The sequence below is a fragment of the Rousettus aegyptiacus genome, unplaced genomic scaffold (genome assembly GCF_014176215.1).
Source record: "Rousettus aegyptiacus isolate mRouAeg1 unplaced genomic scaffold, mRouAeg1.p scaffold_m13_p_1, whole genome shotgun sequence".
In the NCBI taxonomy this organism is placed as follows: domain Eukaryota; kingdom Metazoa; phylum Chordata; class Mammalia; order Chiroptera; family Pteropodidae; genus Rousettus; species Rousettus aegyptiacus.
Window position 1 is genome coordinate 50,702,692 of NW_023416284.1, and position 23,246 is coordinate 50,725,937.

A 23,246-nucleotide genomic window follows, 5' to 3' on the forward strand; every position below is an offset into this window, starting at 1 on the left:
AATCATTCATCTTTCCTAAAAATCATTTACTCTCTCCAAAGAAGCTTACATTATTCCCATCCCTTTCCTTAAGCCACCTAGGGGGGTCACTCATTTTAACCGGGGCATCCCCCATGTATATATTAGATATACCTGTTAATAAACTTGTTTGTTTTTCTCTTGTTAATCTGTTATTACATGGGTCTTAGTAAAGAACTCAGAAGGTTAGAGGGGAGTTATTTTTCCTACAGTAGCTCAAGGGCAGGGAGGTTGAGTGCATAAAAGAGGGAAAAGAATATAGGAGGGAATTTATATAACTAAGCTTAAGTATTCCTGGTCAGATGCTATAACTCTCACCAGCAGAGAACCATTAAGTTCACACTACAGTTTACAGCAAGAGTCCTGCTTTCCACCGAGGCATGAATAATTCCTTCTATTTAAAGAGATAAACAGAATAATCATCACCTATGGGCAGGGTTAGTGCCTCTGCCAGAGAAAGATTAACCTCTAAACAGCACTAAAGCTTTCTGATGTCCTAAAACAATCACCCTATAAAATGCCAATGAAGATATCACTGTAAACTTGTACAAATGCCATAACAATTTGATATCTGAGGACAAAAGGAAATGTCCTCTTTCTAAAGGGCAAGTAATGTATTTCCTTCACTAGAGGAATGATGGCCTGGGTTTAAATCCCAGTTCCACTACTTGCTAGCTATATAATCTAGGGCAAGTATCCTATCTGTCCCCTGTTCATCATCTGTAAAACAGAGAAAACAATGATACTACCTCATCTGGTTGTTGTGAAGGAATATTTGTAAAACACTTAGAACAGTAGCTAAAACTTTTCAAAAATCCAATGTTATCTGCTACAATTTCATAATACTTAAAATGATATAGTCTTTTACAGTTTAAAAAGAACTTAGATACCTTTGAGTATTTGATACTCAAAAAAAGTATTTGATACTTAGTGAATTGTCTAAAACAATTCACTAAGCAATTTATCCAAACAATGTAAAATTAAGAAATCAATAAATTAACTGCAAAAGACAATGAGCATAATATTTCCAATAAAAAAATTAAAGTATTACTGTAAAAGTTTGACAAAGAACAACATATACTTAGGCAAAAAGAAAACAAAAAAACAACCTATCGATAATCAATGAAATAGGTGGTAGAATAATGAAATATTTATACTCTGCCACTTGCTACTGTAACCATGGAATGAAAATGGGGCTATTGCTAACAGTAGTATAAAATATGATGAAGCATCTCATAAAAACAACAAGAACTTTTGTAATATGACTCATATAGAAGAATACATTTTGTGTTCTAACAGGAAAAGCAGTTTAGAAAACAAATTCTAAAACTATATTCTATTCATATTGTATATAATTACAGATTCCCAGTTAACTGTATTTTAAACACATTTATACTTTTTAATTTTTTATTTATTTCCTACTCCTATGTTTTAATTTCTTCTATATGAATCTGGTCTCTAAATCTATCTTTTTGTATTCCATTTGTGATTTTTTACATTAGAATTTCCTAATTGGGCATACATTTTCTCATTTTTGAATAATGTAAATCATACTAATCCCACATTTTATTTTAAATAGAGTGAACCTATACAGTTGTTACCTTTTTATTCTGTCAGAAGCACATTATATTCATAACTTATTCACTTTAATAGTCACATGAAATAGTGAGAATCCATATAATACTTCCCACACTAGCCAGGTAAACACTTTTGGAACACACTATAGTAAATTCTCAAGATTTAAAAAATTCACTTGAATAAAGAACCATTAAATAATTTAAAATAAAATTGATAACTATAATAACATTATAGAAAAGGGCAAAAACAAGAATAAAAATCCTACTCAAATTTCCACCAATCAAATTAACTATTACCAATTTGAAATATGCATTTCTAAATACTTTCTCCAACTCTATAGATTATCTCTTCTTTCTCTTATTAGGGTCTTTTACAAAGCAATTTTAAAAAGTTGATGAAGTTCACCTTACCATTTTTTTTTCTTTTAAAAACTGGGCTTTTGCTGTCAAATCTAAGAAGTGTTTGCATAATCCTAGATCTCAATGATTTCCTTAGGTTGAGGCTCGTGTGTGTGTGTGTGTGTGTGTGTGTGTGTGTGTGTGTGTGTGTGTGTGTGTGTGTTTGGATGCTCAATTGCTCCAGCAACATGTATTTAAAAGGCTATGGGGTTTTTTTGTTACTTTTACACCTTTTTTGAAATTCATCTAGACATATTGTGTGAACCAATTTTAGGTTTTCTGTTCTGTTCTATTAATCTTTGTGTCTATGCCTCACCAATACCACACAATCTTGATTACTGTAGCCTATATAGGTCTCAAAATCAGGTGACTGATTCTTTTTACCTTATTGTTTTTCAGTTATTTTAGCCATTCCAGTTTCTTCACTTTGTCATAAAAAGTTCAGAATAATCTTGTTTATATCTACAAAAAATCTTGCTGGTTTCTGATAGAAACTGCATTAAACCTGTCTATCAATTGGGAAGAACTGAGACATTTATTTTGCTGAGTTATTTCACGTATATGCTATGTCTTTCATTTTATTCAGGTATTTAGGTTTTTTCATCAGTGTTTTATAGTATTCAGCAACAAGTTCTGAACATTTTTTGTTAGATCTACACCTAAGTATTTAATTTTTGAGTGATTGCAAATAATATATTTTAATTTTGGTGTCCATGTGTTCACTGCTAGTATACAGAAATACGACTGATTTTTGTATGTTTACCTGACATCCTGTGGCCTTGCTAAGCCCATTTTTTAGTTCTAAGAGATTTTTTTGATATATTCTTTGGGATTTTCAACGTAGGTGATCATTTCATCAGCAAATAGAGCTTTATTTCTTTTTCCATCTGTATTTCTTTCATTTTCTTTTCTTGCCTTATTGCACTAGCAAGACTTTCCAGCATTATGTTGACAAGAGAAATGACAGTGGGCATCCTTGCTTTGTTCCTAGCATTCGGTCTTTCATTGTTAAACATGTCAGCTATAGATTTCATGGAGATTCTTTTTTGAGAAGTAAGTTACCTTCTTTACTTATTTTTTGATGTATTTTTTTTTTTATCATGAATGGATGGTGAATTTTGTCAAATGCTTTTTATCCATTAGTTGATATATATTTGATATGATTTTCAAATACTGAAACAGCTTTGCATCCCTGGAATGAGCCCCACTTGCTCATGCTATGATTATTTTTACACATTTTTGAATTCTATTTTCTAATTTTTTGCTAAGGATTTTTTGTGCTTATATTTATGAGGGATATTGGTCTGTAGTTTTCTCTTTTTGTACTTTGGTTTTGGTATCAATGTAATATCAGTTTCCAAAAATAAATTGGGAAGTGTTTCTTCTTATTTTCTAAAAGAAACTGTATAGAATTGGTGTTAATTCTTTTTTAAATGTTTGGGAGAATTCTCCACTGAAGCAATCAGGGACTGAAGATTGCTTCTGTTGAAGCTTTTAAATTATAAACATAATTGCCTTAATAGTTATAAGGCTATTTAAATTATCAATTTCATGGTAGGTGAGTTTTGAGTTTATTATTTTGTAAAAGTGATCCATTCAGGGAAAGTGTCAAGTTTATGCATGTAGCATTATTGTACTATTCTTTTATCGTTTTGATGTCTGTTGGGTCTGTAGTGATATCCTTTGTTTTGTTTCTGATATTGGTAACGTGTTTCCTCTTTCTTTTTCTGTCTTTCTAGGTTTGTTAATTTTACTAACCTTTTCAAAGAAATAGATCTTCATTTTACTAATTTGTCACGATTTATGTTTATGATTTCACTAATATCTATTATGTTTATCATTTCCATCCTTCTGCTTGCTTTGGGTTTATTTAGCTCTTGTTTTTCTAAGTTTTTATGGGGGGATCTTACACCACTAATTCAAGGTTTCTCCTCTTTTTCAAAATATGCATTTTAGTGCTATAAATTTTCCTCTCAGCATTGCTTTAGCTGTGTCCCACAAATTATGTTACCTGGTATTTTGATTTTAATTCAGGTAATGTATGTTTAATGTTCTTTGAGAATACATCTTTGACCTATGTATTTGTCAAAAGTATGGTGTTTATTTTCCAAGTGTTTGGAGATTTTCCACCTATCTTCTTGTGGTCAGAGAACACTCTATGATTTAAATTCTTTTAAACTGTTGAGGCTTGTTTTATGAAACAGAATCTGGCCTATATAATGATTCAATGGGCACTTGAAAAGAATGTATATTGTACTGCTGTTGGCTAAAGTATTCAATGAAAATATCATTTAAATTCTTTTGGTCAATAGGACTGCTATTTTTCCTATATCTTTCCTGATTTTCTCTCTAGTTGCTCTAATGGTTGAAAAAGGGAGTTCGATGTCTACAACTATAATCATATATTTCTCTATTTTTCATTTCAGTTGTATCAGTTTTTCTTTACATATTTTATAGTTCTGTTTCATGTATTCACATTTAAAATTGCTATGTCTTCTTGGTGATTTAAACTGATCATCACTATATAACGGTCTTCCCTGACTCTGATAATTTTCTTTGCTCTGAAGTTTACATTATCTGATAGTAAAATGACTAACTAGACATCTGATATTGGATAAGTTCTAAAACTCACTATATTTCATGTTCTTCTGTGAAATAAGAATAATACCTTTCCAAGTCAAAGAATATAATAAAGAATAAATAAAATATTTTTTAGAAAGTCCTTCCCTATCCACACTAGCTGAAGTAGCCCAAATCTTTACCACTTTTGTCCTATGTTACCACTTTCTTTTCTTTTCTTTAGAAATTAACACTACCTGGCATTCTATGGTTGTTTTATTTTGGTTTTTTTGAAGTTATTTTTTCTTACATGTTTATTTCCTGAACCTTTCCACTGAACTTCATAAAAGCAAGACCTATGGTCATATTATTTATCAAGTCCAGAATAATCCCTCTCACATATCGGGTGCTCAATATATATCTGGTGAAGAAACAAAGGAATAAAACTTATAAAATGTCTTCCTCAGTGGCTTTTACTGAATGTTCATCCTCTGCTGTCTCCTTTCTTCTTTCCCACTGGCTGCCTGCCTATATCAACCTTAATCACATCATTTCTGGCCTGTAGTAACTGATCTTCTGCCTTCATCTGTCTCCTAACCCTTACTAAGCTGCTAGCAAAATATTGAATTAATATCTTTTAAAACACTTTGTCAATAACATATATTCACAGAGCAACAACTAAGAAAGAACCACTTTAATTTTCCTACTCAAATAACTTCAATAGATCTTCATTGCATTCATTAAGAAGTCCAAACTGTTTGGCATGTCATTCAAGGTTCTTTTAAATGCTCACCACCCTTCTCCCCCAACACACACACTTAACTTCCATTAATCCCTTAAATGAACCTCAGTCATTTTGACTGTCTTTAAAAGGGTCATGTATGTCCCTTCCTTTCATTATACCATACCATAAAACTAGATAGTTAAATAAAATTCTTCCTTTAGAGCCCAGGTTAAGACACTCAAGCATAAATACTAGTTTGTTTCTTATTTCTCTAATTTTTAAAACTATTATTAAAAAACCATTAATATACTTAATATTTAAAAAATAATAATCACATGCAGTTAGAAAAAGTTTCCAACTTCCTAATCTCCAGCCTTCCCATGCATAATCATTGTTCGTTGTTTATATACCCTTTCAGATGTAATTACCACTGTTCAAATGATTTCTTCATCAATTTTTAGTGCATTTACATGTAGATTTATATATGCATAGAACATATTATAAACACTGTTCTGCAGCATACATTTTTACTTCCTATACCTTGTAACTGATTTTTGTTAACACCTGCACAATTAACCCTCTTTTGAACTCATTTATTCGTTCTAATATTTATATGTCATGAAGCATTTTTTCTTATATTTTTGTCTATTTAAGTATTTTGTAATATCCAACTAAAGTTTCCCAATAACCTTTTTCACTCTTTTAAAAATTAACATAAAATGACTGAACATGCCAGTGTCATCAAATTAATTGCTTATCTTCTTCTCCATATTGTACTTCAAGAAAAAAAAAAAACTATTTCCCAATGGATTCATTCAAATATGAAAAAACTTGAAAAAATTGAAAATCCACTTTCAATTAAAAATAACTATTTTGAATCAACAAAAAATCTCCAGAACTAAGAAATGAGAATTGCAAGTTTGCAGGATATAAACTTAAATAAAAACATCAACTGTATTTCTATATATTAGTAACAAACAATCCAAATACAAAATTAAGGACATGATTCCATTCACGATACCAAAAAAAAAAACCTAAAAATAAATTTTGCAAAATAAGTGTGAGACTTGTACAATTAAAACTATAAAGAATTGTTGAGAGAATTAAAGAACATCTAAATAGAGAGACAGTTCACATTTGCAAATGAGAATACTCAGTACTGTAAAGATGATAATTCTCTACAAACTGATTTATAAATACAGCGGAATCCTTATCACTATCCCAACAGGAATTCAAGAAACCCTGAATAATCAAAGTAATATTGAAAAAAAAAAAAAAAAAACGCAAAGTTGAAAGATTCAGACTTCCCCATTTCCCATTTCAAAACTTAACTACAAAGTTACAGTAATGGAGATTCTGTGGTAATGGCATAAATATAGATAGAAAGACCACTGGAATATAATTGAGACTCCAGAAATAAACTCTTACACTTATGACCAACTGATTTTTGACAATGATATTAAGACAATTCACTAGGGGAAAAAATAATCTTTTCAGCAAACAGTGCTGATATCATTGACTATGAACATATAAAAAATTAACATAGACCCTTATTTCATACCATGCATTAAAATCCATTCAAGATAAAACACAGATCTAAATTTCCTATTATTGTTAAACTTTGAGAAGAAAATATAGGAGAAAAATCCTATGACCCAGAATTAAGCATAATTTTTAGATACAACACCAAAAGCATGATCCATATAAAAAATCCATTATAAAAAAATTCATAAAATTGAACCTTATAAAACTCTAAATTTTTCTGCTCCAAAAGACAACATTAAGAAAATGAAAAAAACAAGCTATAAGTTTGGAGAAAATATTTGTGATTCATATATCTGATAAAGGATTTATATCCAAATATCTACTCTTACAACTCAATAAGACAAACAACCCACTTTAAAAATGGGTGAAAAAATCTATATAGACATTTCACCAAAGAAGATACATGGATAGTTAATAAGAGATGAAAAAGAAATGCTTATTGTTATTCATTGGGGAAATAAAAATTAAAACCACAAATAAAATACTTCACACCTACTAGAATGTTTATAGTGCAAAGGACAGAAAATACTAAGAGTTTGCAAAGACATAAAGAAACTAGAACCCTTTTGTACGGGTGGTTTCTACTCCTTAGAAAGTACTTCAGTCTCTTAACAAGTTAAACATAAACTTACCATACATCTCAGCAATTGTACTCCTGAAAATCTACCCCCAAAAAATGAAAACTTATGTTTACATTAGTAGGTATTCATAGCGGCATTATTTATGATAGTAAAAACTACAAATAATCCAAATGTCCATCAACTGGTGAATGGACAATGAAAATACATATGTTTCATATAATAAAATGTTACTTAGCAATCAAAAAGAACTAATGAATCATGCTACAACAAGAATTAGCCTCAAACACATCACACTAAGAGAAAGAAGGCCGATGCAAAAGACTACATATTGTATGGTTCCTTTATATAATGTTTAGAAAAGCAAATTTATGGAGACAGAAAAGAGAACAATGGTTAACTAGGACTGGGGATAGGAGTGGGGATTAACTGCAAATGGGAATGAGAGAAACTTTTGGAGTAGTGGAAACTTCAAACATTGGATTTTGGAGATGGTTATGCACCCCTGTTAATTTACTAAAACCATTGATTCAAATATGTGAAATAGGGGAATTTTACAATATGTAAGTTATATTTCCTTAAAGCTATTAAAACAGAAATCAAATATATATATATTTCTCTACAATTTGATACTTTTCTATTCAATATATTTTATGCAGTAAACATATACACTTTTTATAAATTTCAGATCTAACACATTACTAATGTATTCACTAGTATATGGTATTTTATATCAATGATACAAAATATTAGTTTTATGTAATTTAGATATGAACCTTATGATTAAAATTTCTATACATTTCTATAAATATATTCAAAACAAGTCCTAATGAAAACATTTACCTTTTTCAAAGCAGGGCAGAAATTAAAGAAAAGCCTGTGGTTATATGTTTTGAATCTTTCAGGAAGATGCCAGTTCTGAATTATTTCTTCATCAGAAATCACATGATGATCCAGTGCTTTGAGAGTCCATATACTATTGACAAGAACATGTCTATATCCTTTTTTAAGGCTTACTGGACAATCAAACATAGTGAGGGCAATGAGGCTTGGACAGGCAGATAACATACATATATTCCTTAACTTTGCAAATCCATTGTCATGAAGATAGAGGAGTTGTAGTTTCTTCAATCCACTCCAAAATTTGGTATCTGGTAGACTCTTTACCTGAAATATTATTAATAATAATACTTTCAATACAAAAGTAAAATTTATACAAATTACATGGAAAATAAAATATATTAAACATCTTCTAAAATTCAGTATTTTCCCAAATGGTAAATTTCTCATTAATAAATAAAACCAGAATATCTAATTAACTGAATGATAGCTGGCATAAGAATATAATACAGTAGATGTCTGGCATAAGTTATCATTATTAGTGTAATTAAATGAATAAACATATATACTTTGTTCAGTAAAAATTCTTTTATAATAGGCTAACTCTTTAACTTTGCTAAAATACTTTCCTTAGATACAGAATTAAAAAGTCAAATCAAACGATGTTATATACGATATTGGTGAAATATCTATACACTGAAAATAAGACATCATTAAAGAAATTGAAGAAGACACAAATAAACGGAAATATAGTCCTTGCTCATGGATTATAACAATTAATACTATTAAAAATGTCTACATTGCCCAAAGCATTCCACAGATTCAATGCAATCCATATCAAAAATTTCATTGGCATTTTTCACAGAAATAGAACAATCTTAAAATTACACGGATCTACAAAAGACTCTGAATAGTTAAAGAGATTTTAAGAGAAAAGAACAAAGCTAGAAGCATCATGATCTCTGATTGTGAACTATATTACAAAGCTATAGTAATCAAACAGTATGGTACTGGTATTTTTAAAACAATAAAAAAAGAAGACATATAGCTCAATGAAACAGAATAGAAGGACAGAGAGCCCAGAAATAAACGCACACATATACGGCCAATTAATTTACAACAAAGTAGCCAAGAATATACAAAAGAAGAACAATCTCTTCAATAAATGATGCTGGGAAAACTGGACAGACACATGACAAAGAATGAATCTGGATCACTATCTTATACCATATAAAAAAAATTAACTCAAAAAGGATTAGAAACTTGAAGGTAAGACCTAGAACCATGAAAATTCTAGAAAAAAACATAGGCGGTGAGCTCCTTGACATAGATCTTGGAGATATTTCTTTCAAATCTGATAAAAGAGAAAAACAAACAAACAAGTAGGACTACATAAAAATAAAAAGCTCCTTCATAGAAAAATGAAATGGCAACTGACAAAATGGAAGGAAATATTTGCAAATCATATATCTGCTTTGTAATTGTGTAGTGATAAATATCAAGTGGAATATTGTGGTGATCAGTTCAATATGCACAAATATCGAATCATTATGTGGTACACATGAAATTAATATAATATTACATGTCAATTATATGGCATTAAAAAAATAATTAAGGAGTCAAGAAGTATTCCTAATCCAGACTACAGATTTAAGAAGTAAAACCAAATTGCAAAATGCTTATTTATATTTTTAATTTAAATTTTTTGCTTACATTTTATATTTTATATATTTTATATTTTTTATTTAATTTTAAGTGTTTGTTTATATTTCATATAAAAGACCACCTGGGAAAAATACTGTAGATAGAAAAAACAAGTGTTTATTGTACATAATTTAATTTATGTGCAAATATTTTAAATGACTATTATTTACCTGATTTCCATGGAGATCAAGTTTGACTAATTTTATACAACTTTGAAGTGGACTAATGTCTGTAATAAAATTGTTTGAGAAGATGCATACTCTCAGAGAGATACAAGATCGCAAATTTTCCATAGATTTTAAATGAAGACCACTGAACTTCATAAAAACAAAATCTTTCTGATCTTCTATTATGTTTTCATTATAGTGACTCCATTCTTCATGACTGGTTAGCTCTTTTGTGACAGTTCCATGAAACATCTAGAAAAAAAAAGTAAATTACTTTCAAAAATTTTTTCAACTTTCAAAAATAAATCTATATGAAAATAAAAATATTTTCTAATAGATAAGTAAGAATAAAAATGGGTTGAAAAGTTAAGTTTTTAAAAATCTAATTCTCATTAAACCTCCTATACCAAAGCACATTAAATGACTAGCATTTATATAACTGTAACTCAAAAACTGTATCATTGCTCTCATCAATGAACTAATCAGTAAGAGGAAGAAATTTTTTTTTTTCCTGATTTAAAGAAAATGGAATTCAGTGAAATACTTGAGATAAAAACATCGCCTCTTGGCAAGACAACTAAAACAAAGAAAAAAGTATCTCAGCATACCTTGTATAATAATTTTGCTTAAAAGATACTATCGGATAAAGAAATACATTGAATGATGAACCCCCAAGTCAGGAAAGTGATAATTTGTGTGTGTGCAAGAGGCTGAAAAAGCAACTAAATGAAATTAAGGTACAATACAGAGTTTCAACTGTTATATTTATTAAATTCAAGTGGTCTATCCAAGAATATATTGTAAGATTAACCACGTTAACAACTGGAAGAATCTATTTCTAGTATGTGGGAGTAAACTGGGCCAGCATAAACTAAATGAGAATAAATATGAAAATCCAAATAAACTCTTGCTCTCTTTAAAAAGGTTAGCTACTTTTTATATCCTGACCAAGCCTAAAACTATAATTCTCAAACTCTAAATATCAAAACACAAATTTCCTGAGCCCCATATCATCATTATCTGAGTCTCTGGGCTGCTGGCCAAAGAATTTGTAATTTACATGTGCCTAGGTAATTCATGGATATCTCGAGAAAGACTAGCCTAAACCAGAGGTGAATTAGTCTCCCAAATTTAAAGATCCAGGCATGGAATAAATAGATATGGATAAACGCTTACAAATTCGTCAAGCCCTATAGTTACTGAAAGGAAGGGCAACATCTACAATGAGTCCATCATTTGGACTCCCAATTCAGAAATGATATTAGGAAGTCTTTCTTCAGCCTTTCCTTTCAAACACCTACTTTTCTAATTGGCCTAAGTACAGGCTAATGCCAGTTTATAACAAGAACTTATGGGAGACCATTTCTAGGGCATAAATAAAAATGATTCAAGACAGACAATAGGGTGATCAAAAGCTTCAGCTATAGAATCTAATTTTTGAAGTCAATGACAAATCTGTGAGAAATCTGAAAAGTGAGAGTCATATATCAAAATGTTTTTTTCCTTTCTATTTTTACAGCCAAGTGATTTTTAAAATTAATAGTCACTTTTAAGTCTACATTAAAAATGAGTGTGAAGTACACAGTTCCCATATATTCCCTCACACCCACTTCATATAGTTTCCCCTACATATTGCATTAGTGTGATACAATTGTTACAAGTGATCCAATTTATATGCACTATTATTAACAAAAAGTTAGCTCATTAACTTGTAAGAAAACCTTTGAATGCCCAATACACATGAGAGGAAACAGCAGATATCCCATTTCTCAACTATATATTCTCTACAGGAAACCCATTTTAAATATAAAGACATGTATAGATTAAAAGTAAAGTTATGGAAGCAAATTCTAACGAACATTCAAAGAAGAATTAATACTAATTCTTCTCAAATTCTCCAAAAAAAATAAAAGAGGAAGGAACACTTCCAAACTCATTTTATGAGGCCAGCATTATTCTGATATTGAAACTAGATAAGGACACTACATGAAAATAAAATTAAAGGTTAATTCCTAATGAACATTGATGTAAAAATCCTCAAAAAAATATTAGCAAACCAAATTGAACAATACATTAAATGATCATATACCATAGTCAAGTGTGCTTTATTCTAGGGATGCCTGCAGGAGTGGTTCGATATCCAAAAATCAATTAAAGTGATATATCACATTAACAAAATGAAAGATAAAAATCATATGATCATCTTGTTAGATGCATAAAAAACATTTGACAAATTCTACATCAATTTATAATAATGATAAATTTTCAAAAACATAGATATAGAACACCTCAACATAAAAAAAAAGCCATAGATGACAAGTCCATAGCTAATATCATATTCAGTGGTGAAAAGCTGAAAACTTCTCTAATATCGAGAACACAGCAAGAATGCCCACTCTCACCACTTTTATTCAGCATAGTACTGAAGTCCTAGCCAGATTAATTAGGCAAGAAAAAGAAATAAAAGACATCAAAATTGAAAAGAGAGAAGTAAAACTGTCACCTTTTGCAGATGACATATTATAAATATAAAACCTAAAAGATCCACCAAAATACTGTTAGAACAAATGAATTTGGTAAAGTTATAAAATCAATATAGAAAAATCTGTTGTATTTCAATACTCTAACAACTATCAGAAAGGGAAATTAAGAAAACAATCTCACGTAAAACTGTACCATAAAATACCCAGGAATATTTTTAACTAAGGAGGTAAAATCCTTGTACACCGAAAACTGTAAGACATTATAAAGAAAACTGAAGAAGACACAAATAAGTGAAAATATAGTCTGTGACCTGAGATTGGGAGAATATTATTAAAATATCCATACTACTCACAGCATTCTACAGATTTGATGCAATCTCTATCAAAAATTCCAATTGAATTTTTCACAGAAATAGAATAAACAACCCTAATATTTATATGGAGGCACGAAAGAACCTATATATAGCCAAGGTAATCCTGAGAAAGAAGAACAAAGCTGGAGGCATCATGCTTCCCGATTTTAAACTGTATTAGGAAGCTACAGTAATCAAAACAGTGTGGCTTTCGCTTGAAAACAAAGACATAGATCAATGGAACAGAAAAGAAAGCTTAGAAACACACCCATGCATACATGGTAAAATGATTTATAACAAAGAATCTGGAGAAAGGACAGTCTATTCAATAAATGATGTTGGGAAAACCGAACAGATACATGCAAAAAAACAACATGAACCACTATCTTACACCATACTCTCATCAAATTAATTCAAAATAGATTAAGACTTGATTGTTAGACCTGAAACCATAAAACTGCTAAAACATAGGCAGAAAGCCCACTTACAACTCCTTGGTGATGATACTTGGATCTGACACCAAAACCAAAGGCCAACAAAAGAAAAAATTAAACAAGTGGAAATACATCAAACTAAAAAGTTTCTGCACAGCCAAAGAAACAAGAAAATGAAAAGGCAACATACCGAATGGGAGAAAACATATGCACATCATTTATCTGATAAGGGACTCATATCCAAAATATATAAAGAACTCATACAATTCAATAGCAAAACAAACATTCTAATTTAAAAAAAAAAAAAAAAAAAAAACAGGCAGAAAATCTGAATAGACATTTTCCCAAAGAAGACAGACAGCCATGAAGTGATGCTCAACATCACTAATTATCATGGAAATGCAAATCAAAACCACAATGAGATATCACCTCATACCTATTGGAATGGCTAGTATCAAAAAGACAAGAAATAACAAGTGTTGCTGAGAATGTAGAGAAAAAGGAGCCCCAACTATTGGTAGGAAAGTAAAAGGTGAACCACTCCAAAAAAAATATGGTAACTCCTCACAAAATTAAAAATAGAAACTTATGATCCAGCAATTCTACTTCTGGGTATTTATCTTTAAAAAATACTAAATTAAAAAGATATATGCAACCCCATGTTAACTGCAGTATTATTTACAACAGCCAAGACATGCAAACAGCCTAAGTTTACACCAACAAATTAATGGATAAAGAAAAATGTCACACACACACACACACACACACACACACACACACACACAGAGGAATACTATTCAGCCATAAAAATAATGAAATTTTGCCATTTGTGATAATATATATAGACCTTTAGGGCATTATGCTAAGTGAAATAAGTTGGACAAAGAAAGACATATACCATATGATCTCATTTGCTGTGAAATCTAAAACAAACAATCAAAGAAAAAACACAACAAAAATAAGCTCATAGATACCCAAATCAGATTGTAGTTGCCAAAGGTAATGGTGGGTAGTAGGCCAATTGGTTGAAGGGAGTCCAAGGGTACAATTTCCAGGTATAAAATACGTAAGTCAAGGGAGGTAATATACAACATGCTGACTATAGTTAATAATGCTGTAATGCATATTAGAAAGCTTTTAAGAGAGTAGGTGTTTAAAGTTCTCATCACAAGAAAAAATAATTTTGTAGCTGTATGTGCTGACTGATGTTAACCAGACTTCTTGCAGTGATCGTTTTGCAATAGGTACAAATATTGGATCATTGTGTTGTACACTTGAATTTGTTATACATTATACTGCAACAAAAATGTAAAATAAAAGGAATAATAATGGATGTGAAAAAAGATAATGCTACACAAGCATTCACTAAATATTGTATATAATAGCAAAAACATGATACATCCTAAATGTCTTAAGAATTGGTATTAACTAAATAAAATATTGTAATACAGTCAATGGAATACTATGAAAGCATTAAAACTGATATTGAAGAACATGGCAACATGAAAAGGTGTTGATAAACCGAGTTATTGTTTTCGTTTTAAAATATTTTTCACTAAATTGACATTTTAAAAGGGTGATTTTATTACATGAATTCATTTTCAATTAAAAATTCATTCTTCTGTGGCACACATGAAAAAAAATTTTTTAAAGTAAAGTGAAAATATACCATGCTAACGCTGTCCAAAAAAAAAAAAAAGAAAAGTGACTGAAGCTGGAAGCTGTATTTCAGATACAGTAGTCTTCAGTGCAAAGAAAATAATCAGGGACAAAGAGGGGCATTACAAAATGATAAAAGGACAATTTTACTAAAAAGGCATAACAAGCCTTAATCTGCATGTGCCTAAACACAGCATACCTGAGGCAAAACTGAGACAATTAGAAAGGAGAAATAGATGAATCCATTATTATAGTGGAGGCTTCAACATTCCTCTATCAGAAATGAATAGATCCAGCAGGCAGAAAATTAGTCAGGACATAGTTGAAGTTCACAGCACCATTAGTCAACTAAGATCTAATTGCTTCATCCAACAACAGATTACATATTCTTCTCAAACTTGCATGGAATATTTACCAAGATAGACCACATTCTGGGCCATAAACCATATTTTAGCAAATTTATAAGAAGAAATAACATAACAATATCTGTTTCAAACCACAGCAGAATTAAACTAGATATCAATAATATAAAGAGCTAGAAAATCTTAAATACATTAATATTAAACTACATATTTCTAAATAATATATGAATTAAAGAAATCACAGGAGGAATTTAAAAATATTTTGAACTAAATGGAAATACACCTTTTCAAAATTCGTAGGATGCAGTGAAAGTAGTATTTAAAGGAAAATTTATAGCATTAAATTCATACACAGAAAATATCTAAAATCAATAATCTACATTTCCACCTTAGAAAACTAGATAAAGAATAGCAAATTAAACCCAAAAGAAGCAAAAGAAAAAGCAAATCAGTAATGAATATATTTTCAATAAATAAATTCTCAAAGATGTATAATCTTTTATTATATTATCAAATAATTGGGGGTGGAGGCATATTTTGTCATTATCTCATCCCAGAAGTCTCTATAAATATCTATAGATTCCATAAATATTAAATATTTTAACCAGATCATATGAAGGACATTTATGATGAAAACCAACTCTTTACCTATCTTTCAAGAACTTCAGTGAGTATCAGGGGGAAAAAGTGTCTCCAAACACTCTCCATGGCTGCTTTTATCATACATAAGAAATCTTATTCCAAAGTAAGTCTTTTTCTTATCTGTCAGGTCACTCAGAGTGAATTTAACACTTAAATATTAAAGCTCATCCCAAGATCATGCAAACAGATTATTGAGTTCCTGTTAACTATTTTGTCTTATACATTTTAATTTTCAAGCCATTCTCAATTAATTTTTAGTTGGTATGATATGAATTCTAAGACAAATTAAATGTCAGAATCAGTCTTTCTCATATACTAATTTATATTCATGTTCTCTGTCGCATTAATATTCATCTCCACCAACAGCATTTATTTGCTAATATATAAACAACCTTACTATTTAAGAAATTCCATAACAGAACATTATTATATGATATTGAATTATTAACATTCAAAGGAAAGACTAAGATATGATTACTAAATATAGGAAGAAATGTAATATGTTATTTTTTCATTTCTTCAAGAACTAGCTTTGTACATTCAGAATATAAAGTATGTTTCAATTATTCAGACTATTCAGTTAAATAGTCTGTCATATATCCCAATCATTTTAGATAAGTGAAAAGTTTTCATATATTGTTTTACACTACTTCATGCAACATTGTGTTTCTCATCCTTCATTGTACATCAGAATAACTAAAGTAGCACAAATTCTCAGGCCTCATAGCACACCTGCTGAATTTTATCTCTGCAGTTATGGGGCCAAATGATTATACTGCCCACCAAGGAAAGCTAAAAACCACTACAAATGATATCTCCTCCTCTATCTACTTAAAAGCCTACTTACCAATTGCTGCCAATTTTAAATATGACCATTAAAGTAAAATACAGGCACTTCTGTTCCTTTTAGACTTTGAGAATTTTACAAATACTATGTGAACTGTACATACAAATGTGTGTATTATCAAGTTCAAATAATAATATAATGTTCAAAAGGCAAATTTAGTTTAAGTAGAGCAATACAATAGAGAAAGCATCACGGCTCCAATTATAGCTTCAAAGAAGTTCTGTAGTTTAAAAAAAAAATCACTATCATTGTCAGTAAACCTTTCATTAGTTTGTGTTGACTGAAGTACTAATTTTAAAATTATCATACATTTTTAATCACATTGTGAAAATCATGTCATTATAAAATACAATGTACATCAATTATAAGCCTATCTTTGTTCTCAACATTTTCCATTTAAAAAAAAATTGCTGGCAAATACATCAATGGGAACTATATAAGGTTATAATTAATGAATAATTAAATTAAATATTGAAAAGTAAATAACACTTATTCTGTGTATTTATTTCCTTTAGGAATGGATATATAATAAATACTTAAAAAGAATTTTCAAAGAAATGTTTGCTGACTATATCAATGAACTCTACACACCACACTCATTCACTGACATTTTAGGTACTTAGGAATATAGAAACCTTATTATTTTTAGTAAAAAGCATATTGAAATATAACATTAGTTTCGATAGTCTATGTTGCAGTAACTTTATTTGTAAGCGCTAGTTATATTATTATTAAAGAAAGGGAATTTTGGACCAGCACTCCAGAATTATCACAAAAGCTGCTAAGATTCTGCATATAAAATAAAATCATAAAAAAAAGAGAAAAAGTTTTATTTTTTTCAAAAATTTAACTGTAAGAATTATAATTAGTAATATTTTACATTTGTTTTAGTTTAGAATGTCTGCAATATATTTAAACCCATCATAAACACAGCAATTATATTTTCAAAATACTTTTTATTTGGCCGACAGATTTATTGAGTCAGTCCTGTTTAGATAAAATTTTGCCATGATTTTACATCACAGACAAAATGTACTTTAAAAACTAAGAAGAGGTATTCCAGTAGGACTATAAGAACATTACATTTCTTCTGGCAAATTAAAATGAAATCTAGTAGGTTTATAAGTTAATATATATAACCTGATTCTCTTTTTTATTAAATTTAGTAGGAAACAATACATTTGCATGGTACAATCCAAGTGTTTTCAAATGACATGAAAAATTTGAAACAAGAAGTCAAGATTCACTTGTAATAAAGACATTTTATTTTTCCCCTTTAAACATATTTGCTTTCTAAAATTTAGACGGCTGTATATCTTGTTTTTTAAGTTTTTTGAAAACATCGTTTTCAATTTTCATTTTTATTCCACACCTGTAGACTGTAAAACTATAAACCCCTAAAAATAAAGGGTAACAAGCAAAAAAATAGATATAAAATAATAAAAAGCACTTAACCCCTCCCCCCAAATTATGCACAGAAATCACAATCTGTTAATAAAAAAAATTTAACACAACAAATATTTGTTTCTTCTAATCTAAACAATGTTGGTTAGCATTCATAAAACAGATTTTGTATATTCTTAAAGCTGGATCATTAATACATTTCTACGAAAAGTATTAAACAGTGTACTTCCTTATTAACTCCCCTAATTTATATTCTTCACCAACTGCCCTCCCTACCCCCTGAAAAAAAAATCTCATTCTAATAATGAGACAAGTATACCATGATTTTGCTACTTGGGCAGTCCATTTGAAATAATCTACAACAAAACTGAGGAAGATACAGAAAATTAAAAAATTAAAATAAATTAATGAAGACAAAAGAAAAAATGCCTTTCCTCCAGAGAAGCAAAGATAAAAATTACATCTGACTTCTCCTAGGAAATCATCCAAGCAAGAAGACAGTGGAGTAAAAAAAAAAAAAGTGTTAAGATAAATGAAAAATAAAAAATAAAACACCGCCTAGAATTCTGTACCCTGTGAAATTATCCTTCATAGTGATGGAGAAATAAAGACTTTATCAGAAAAACAAAAATTGAGAGAATTTGTTGCCAGTAGACCTGCCTTGCAAGAAATGTTAAAGTTCTTTAGAGAAAAGGAATAAAATATAGTTCAGAAATTCAGATCTACATAAAGCAAGGAAGAGCACTGATAAAAAACTAAGTGTAAGTAAAATAAAAATATTTCCTTTTTCTTTATTCTTAATTGACTTACCAGATAACACTATGTCAAAATACTAATAACAAACAATATATGCAATTATCTAATGTACAAATCATATGCATATGAATGCCCACCTTTAAGTGAAATTAAATATAGCAATTACATGAGAGATAAAAGAGAGGAATTAGGCCTATATTCTTATTATCTATATTCTTATTATAAGGTACTTTACCTAGAAAGGGATACAGTGTTATTTGAAAATGAAACTGAATTTGTCGTAACTATGTATTATAAATTTTAGAGCAACCACTAAAAAGAACTATAATCAATATGCTAAGAAAAGAGAGAAAATGGAATCATATACAATGTTCAAGTAAAACTGGAAGAAGCAGAAAAAGAGAGGAAGACAAAAACAGTAACAAAGAACAACGGCAACAAATAGAAAACAGTAACAAATATGACAATATTATTCCAACTATATCAATAATCATGAACATCAATGGTCTAAATGCACCAATTAAAAGAGATGTTTTCAGAGAAGATACAAAAACAAGGCTCAACTATATGTTGTCTATAATAAACCCATTTTAAATATAAAGACATTTAGATTGAAATAAAATGAGGAAGATATACCATATAAACACTAGTCAAAAGAAAGCAGAAGTAGCTATATTAACTTCAGACAGAGCATACTTCAAAGCAAGGACAGTTATCAGGCACAAAGAAGGGCATTACATAAAGATAACAAGGTCATTGCTCCAAGAAGACATAACAAATGATAAAGTTTATATCCCTAACAACAGAAGATAAAACTATATAAAGCAAAACTGATAGAACTGCAAGAAAAAAACGGATGACTCTATTGTCATAGTTGAAGACTTCAGCATTCTTATATCAGAAATGGACAGACCCAGAAGGCAAAAAATCAGTAAGGACATAGTTGAACTCGACCATGGATCAACTGGATATAATTGAAATCTACAGACTATTTCATGCAAAAACAGCAACATACACATTCAACAAAAAATCATATGAAACATTCAGCAAGATACACCAAATTCTGGACCATAAAACATTCACTAAGATAGACTAAATTCTGGGCCACCCTAACACAATTAAAAGAATAGAAACCATATGATGTCTACCCCAGATCATAATGGAATTTAACAACATCGATAACAAAAAGATAGCTGTAAAAATCCTAAAACATATAAAAATTAACACATTTCTAGATAACACATGTACCAGAAAGAATCACAAGAGAAATTTTAAAATAACGTAAACTAAATAAATATTAAAATACAACTTATTAAAATGTGTGTGAGGCAGAAAAAGCAGTGCTTAGAGGGAAGTTTACAACAGTAAAGGCATATGTTACAAAAGAAGAAAGATCTAAAAGCAATAATCTAATGTTCTCACCTTAGGAAACTAGAAAAAGAAAAGTAAATTAAATCCAAAGTAAGTAGAAAATGAGAGCAAAATTCGATGAAAGTAAAAATAGAAAATCAATAGAGAAAATCTGGAAACCAATACTTGGTTCTCAGAAAAGATCAATAAAATTGATAAGACTCTAGCCAGGGAAAGAAAAAAGAGAGAAAACACAAATTATGAATGTGAGAAATTAAAAAAGAGACATAACTACAGATCCCATGAACATTAGAAAGATAATAAAGAAATAAATCAAATTTAACAATGTACAAAAAAATATCATACACCTACCACCCAGTGAAATTTATTTCAGGTATGCAAGACTGGTTTAACATGCAAAAAACAATTAATATAATTCATTACATCAAGAAGTCAAAAAAAATTACATAATCTTATCAATAGATGCAGAAAGAGCATTTGTTAAAATCCAATATCCATTCATGATAAAAACTCTCAGAAAATTAGGAATACAGAACTTCTTCAACTAGATAAAGAATATCTACATAAATCTACAACTAACATCATGCTTAATGGAGAGAAACTAGAAGCTTTCTCACTAAGATGAGGTTCAAGGCAAGGACGTATCATCTTTTCAAAATTGTATTGGAAATTCTAGTTAAAGGACTAAAATAAGAAAAGGAAATGCAAGTGTACAGATTTGCAAGAAAAAAATGAAACTGTATTCGTTGACAAATGATATGATTGTCTTTGTAGAAAATCCAGAAGAATCAACAAGAAAAACCTTCTGGAACTAATAAGTCATTATAGCAAGGCAGAAGATTCAAGGTTAAGAAACAAGCCAATTACTATTCTATATACCAGCAATGATCAAGTGGAATTTGAAATGAAAAACACAATACCATCTACACTAGCACCCCCCAAAATAAAATATCTAGACATAAAAGTAACAAAATATGTACGAGATCCACAGGAGGGTCTACAGCCATGCTACCCTGAACAAGCCCGATCCCATCTGATCTTGGAAGCTAAGCAGGGTCGAGCCTGGTTAGTATTTGGATGGGAGACCACCTAGGAAGACCTAGTGCTGTAGGCGTAACAAATAAAACATGAGGGATTGTAAATTGACAATATCCTTGCAATCTGTGAGGTCAACCAAGGGTTGCCTTGCCTAAAAATAAAAAAAATAATAAAATAAATTAAAAATAAAAATAAAAGATCCACAGGCGGAAACAGCAAAATGTTGATAAATCAAAGAAGAACTAAATAAATGGAAAGAGACTTCATGTTCAAAGATAAGAAGATTCAATACTATCAATCCCATTGCAATATTTTGGCAAATTATTTTGTCAATGTCAACAAACTGATTCTACATTTTATGTGCAGTTCAAAAAGACCTGCAATATCTTTATAGTAGAGGAGGAACAAAGTTGGAGTAGTGATACTATCTAATTTAAAGACTTACGATACATAAAGCTATAGTCAAGGCAGTGTAGTATTTTCAAAAGAATAGAAAGATAGATCAATGAAACAGAATAGAGCCCCACTACGGACACACATAAATATAGTCAACTGATCTTTGATAAAGGAGCAAAAGCAATACAATGGTGCTGAAACAACTAGAAATCCACATGTTAAAAAAAAATGAATCTAGACACAGACTTTATACCTTCACAAAAATTAATTCCCAATGGATCTATGACCTAAACATAAAACACAAAATTATAAAGTTCATAAAAGATAACATAGGAGAAAACCCAGATGACCTTAGGTATAATGATGACTTTTTAGATACAACACCAAAACTTAATCCATGAAAGAAATATTTTATAACCTGGACCACATTAAAATTAAAGACATATGCTCTGCAAAAGGTAATGTCAAATGAATGAGAAGACAAATCAAAGACTATGAGAAAATATTTTCAAAAGAACTATCTGATAAAGAACTATGATCCAAATATACAAAAAAAATAACCTCTTAAAACTCAACAATAAGAAAATGAACAAAATTTAAAAATGGGCCAAAGACCTTAACAGATACTTCACCAAAGAAGATAGACAGATGGCAAATAAACATATGGAAGTTGCTCTTCATCAGACATCATCTCAGAAATACAAATTAAAATAGCAATGACATATCATTGCATGCACATTAGAATGGTCAAAATTCTGAACACTGACAAAACCAAATGCTAAAGGGAATATGGAGCAACAGAAACTCTCATTCATTGCTGGTAGAAACAGAAAATGGTACAGCCACCTTGGAAGACAATTTGGCAGTTTCTTATAAAACTAAACATGCTCTTACCATTCGGTCCAGTAATTGCCCTCCTTGGTATTTACCCAAAGGAGCTAGATACTTTTTCTTTATAGTAGCTTTATTCATTAGTTTCCAAAACCGGAGAGCAACTGAGATGTCCTTTAGTGGGTGAATGAATAAATTGTGGTAAGCCCAGACAATGAAATGTTACTTAGCACTAAAAAAGAAATTGGTTATCAAGCAATGAAAAGACATGATGTAAACTTAAATGCATATTAATAAGTGAAGAAAGACAATATGAAAAGGTTACATAATATAGGATACCAACTATATGAACTCTGGGAGAAAAAAAAAAAGCTATGGAGACAGTAAAATGATCAGTAGTTGCAGGGTTGGGGGGTAGTAAGGGATGAATAGACAGAGCCCTGAGGATTTTTAGTGCAGTCCAACTATTTCGAAAAACACTATAATGATGTATACATGTCATTATATTTTGTCCGAACCCATTGGATATACAATACCAAGAGTAAACCCTAAGACAAGT

At 29.9% G+C, this 23,246-nt stretch overlaps 1 protein-coding gene and 1 pseudogene across 2 annotated transcripts in view; one reads left to right on the forward strand and one right to left on the reverse strand.

Moving 5' to 3' along the window:
• Positions 1 to 23,246, reverse strand: part of LRRIQ3 (leucine rich repeats and IQ motif containing 3) — a 150,001-nt gene that overhangs the window by 123,461 nt on the left and 3,294 nt on the right. For both annotated transcript variants that reach the window (XM_016145057.2, XM_016145055.2), the window contains exons 2-3: positions 10,115 to 10,363; positions 8,244 to 8,567 (exon numbers count right to left, since the gene is read on the reverse strand). In XM_016145057.2, coding sequence (XP_016000543.2) covers positions 8,244 to 8,567; positions 10,115 to 10,363 — 573 coding nt within the window. The remainder of the gene's footprint in view (positions 1 to 8,243; positions 8,568 to 10,114; positions 10,364 to 23,246) is intronic.
• On the forward strand, positions 21,418 to 21,536 carry LOC118606594 (annotated as a pseudogene).